Consider the following 2,476-nt stretch of genomic DNA (forward strand, 5'->3'; position numbering starts at 1 on the left):
GCACATGGGATCTTAGGGACTGAACCTCACCCCTTGCACTAGAAACACCACGGAAGTCCCAGCCAATTGTTTCTGTAAGGGACTGCCAACCCCAATGGCCAGCTCTTCCATTTTTCTAAGAGAAATCCTGACTTTTATGTGAAACCCCCCAGGTTTTAAATGTTAGCTCAGTTTTCCAAAATGCCCTTTGGGTGTGTATGACCTACTGGTGGAGACCCTGAGAGGCCTTCCCCCTGCCAACCCCCTGCCCCCCGCAGGCCTCACTCACCAGCCGGGCCTGTGGGCCTTCTCATCTGGGGCCCGGGGTGGGCAAGCGGGATGGCGTCAGGGAGGAGACCCTCGTTCCAGGGTGGTGGGGTGTTCTGGGGCGTCGGAAGGTCATTGTCTGGGCCTGGGGGCCGCTCTGCTGCTTCCAGAAGGAGAACCTGGGCCGCAGAAGGGCAGAGGGTCAGGCCCGGGGCACGGGTGAGCGGGGACGTGAGTGCCAGGGGACCAGCACCGCCCACTCGTGCGACCACCGTCCCCCGACTGGAATGTTCTCCCGCCCCGCCCCCACCTCAGGAAGCCCTCCGACCCTCCTCCGGCTCAGGCAGGGCCCCTGCGGACACATTCAGAGCCACCATACTTTTCTCCTAGAGTGGCTGTCACTGGGATTAGACTGTGCTTGTCTGAATAATGACCACTGCTGCTGTTGCTGCTGCTGCTAAGTCGCTTCAGTCGTGTCCGACTCTGTGCGACCCCATAGACGGCAGCCCACCAGGCTCCACCATCCCTGGAATTCTCCAGGCAAGAACACTGGAGTGGGTTGCCATTTCCTTCTCCAATGCAGGAAAGTGAAAAGTGAAAGGGAAGTCACTCAGTCGTGTCCGACTCTTCGCGACCCCATGGACTGCAGCCCACCGTCCATGGGATTTTCCAGGCAAGAGTGCTGGAGTGGGGTGCCATTGCCTTCTCTGAATAATGACCACGGTCACCCCCATTTCACTGGTTCTTCCCTGGAGAGGGACTGGGCAGGCTTGTCCCCCCCACTGTCTGGCTCAGGGCACAAACAGCGTGGTCAGGGAATGTCTGTGGCTGGCTGGATGGGTGCGAGGAGGGAGAGATGGACAGGGAAAGAAAGAAAAGGAAAGGGAAGAGAAGGAAAGAAGAGGAGAAAACAGAAGAAAAGAAAAAAAAGGAGAAAGAAAGAATAAGCGGGCCCAGCTCAGTGTCCGAGTTTAGCAAGAGCTCCAGGGAAACAAAGGTGGCCATGGTTACTCAGGGCCCGCCTGGAAAACAGCCCATCTTCTCCCCCAGAGGAAAGCAGGGGTTAAAACCCAAAAGGACACAGAGCCTCAGTAGGGAGACACTTCCTAATTCACGGCACCTGGGAGCCAGGAAGGCTTCCCTGCTAGCTCAGCTGGTAAAGAACCCGCCTGCAGTGCAGGAGACTACAGCTCGATTCCTGGGTCAGGAAGATCCCCTGGAGAAGGGATAGGCTACCCACTCCAGTACTCTTGGGCTTCCCTTGTGGCTGAAACGGTAAAGAATCTGCCTGCAATGTAGGAACCACAGGAGACGTGTGTTCAATCCCTGTGTCGGGAAGATCCCCTGGAGGAGGGCATGGCAACTGACTCTTCAGTATTCTTGCCTGGAGAATCCCACGGACAGAGGAGTCTGGCGGGCTACAGTCCATGAGGTCACAAAGAGTCAGACATGACTGAGTGACTAACACTTTCACTTATCAAAATTGTACTTGGGGCTTCCCAGGCGGCACAGTGGTAAAGAATCCACCTGCCAATGCAGGAGAGGTGAGTTCGATCTCTGGATTGCGAAGATTCCCTGGAGAAAGAAATATCAACCCACTCCAGTGTTCTTAGCGCACGGCACAGCACAGGGAGCCAGGAGGTCCGGCTGTTCCCAAATAGGCCAGCAGGGGGCGCCGCACACCGGGATCTGCTCAGGGCCGGCGGGCAGGTGCTAACCCGCGTGGACCCACCCACCCCAGAAAAGGGGGGCACTGGGGTTCCCCCGCCATATCAGATGGAGCCCGGTTTCCCGTCCCGACCTGCCAGACAGGAAGGAAGAAGTCCAGTGTCTCATGTGCCCACCCCCCCCGCCCCCCCGCCGCCGCCGCCTTAGAAACCCGAACCCCACATCCAGCAAGATTCTCAGACTCAGCGCCGTGAGATGAAAGCGCTCCGAGCCTGTCTGGGGGCCGCTGGGAGCGGAATCGCTGGCGTCTAGTTCTGCAGATGCTAGGTAGTGCCTGAAGGCGTCCAAGCTCCAGCCCCGGCTTATACCCCACCCCACCCTACCCTGCGCCCACCCCAACCGCCAGAGTCCTGGGTAACCTTAATTCCAGGAGGACCCAATGGGTCCTCGGGCCTCTCCCAGGGCCCTAGCCCTCCTGCCTAGAGCCCACTGCCCCACCCCTCCACCTGCCCCCGTTCCCTCCTGCAGCCCCCGACCACGGCCGTGGGTGAGGACCTCATGC

The 2,476-nt window shown here is 59.0% G+C and overlaps 1 protein-coding gene across 1 annotated transcript in view; it reads right to left on the reverse strand.

The window, feature by feature from the left end:
* Window positions 1-2,476, reverse strand: part of COL26A1 (collagen, type XXVI, alpha 1) — a gene marked incomplete at its 5' end in the record, with an annotated part of 122,916 nt that overhangs the window by 15,401 nt on the left and 105,039 nt on the right. Inside the window, one exon of the mRNA XM_010854335.1 lies at window positions 269-425. Coding sequence (XP_010852637.1) covers window positions 269-425 — 157 coding nt within the window. The remainder of the gene's footprint in view (window positions 1-268; window positions 426-2,476) is intronic.

The sequence above is a fragment of the Bison bison genome, unplaced genomic scaffold (assembly GCF_000754665.1).
Source record: "Bison bison bison isolate TAMUID 2011002044 unplaced genomic scaffold, Bison_UMD1.0 scf7180017864340, whole genome shotgun sequence".
In the NCBI taxonomy this organism is placed as follows: domain Eukaryota; kingdom Metazoa; phylum Chordata; class Mammalia; order Artiodactyla; family Bovidae; genus Bison; species Bison bison.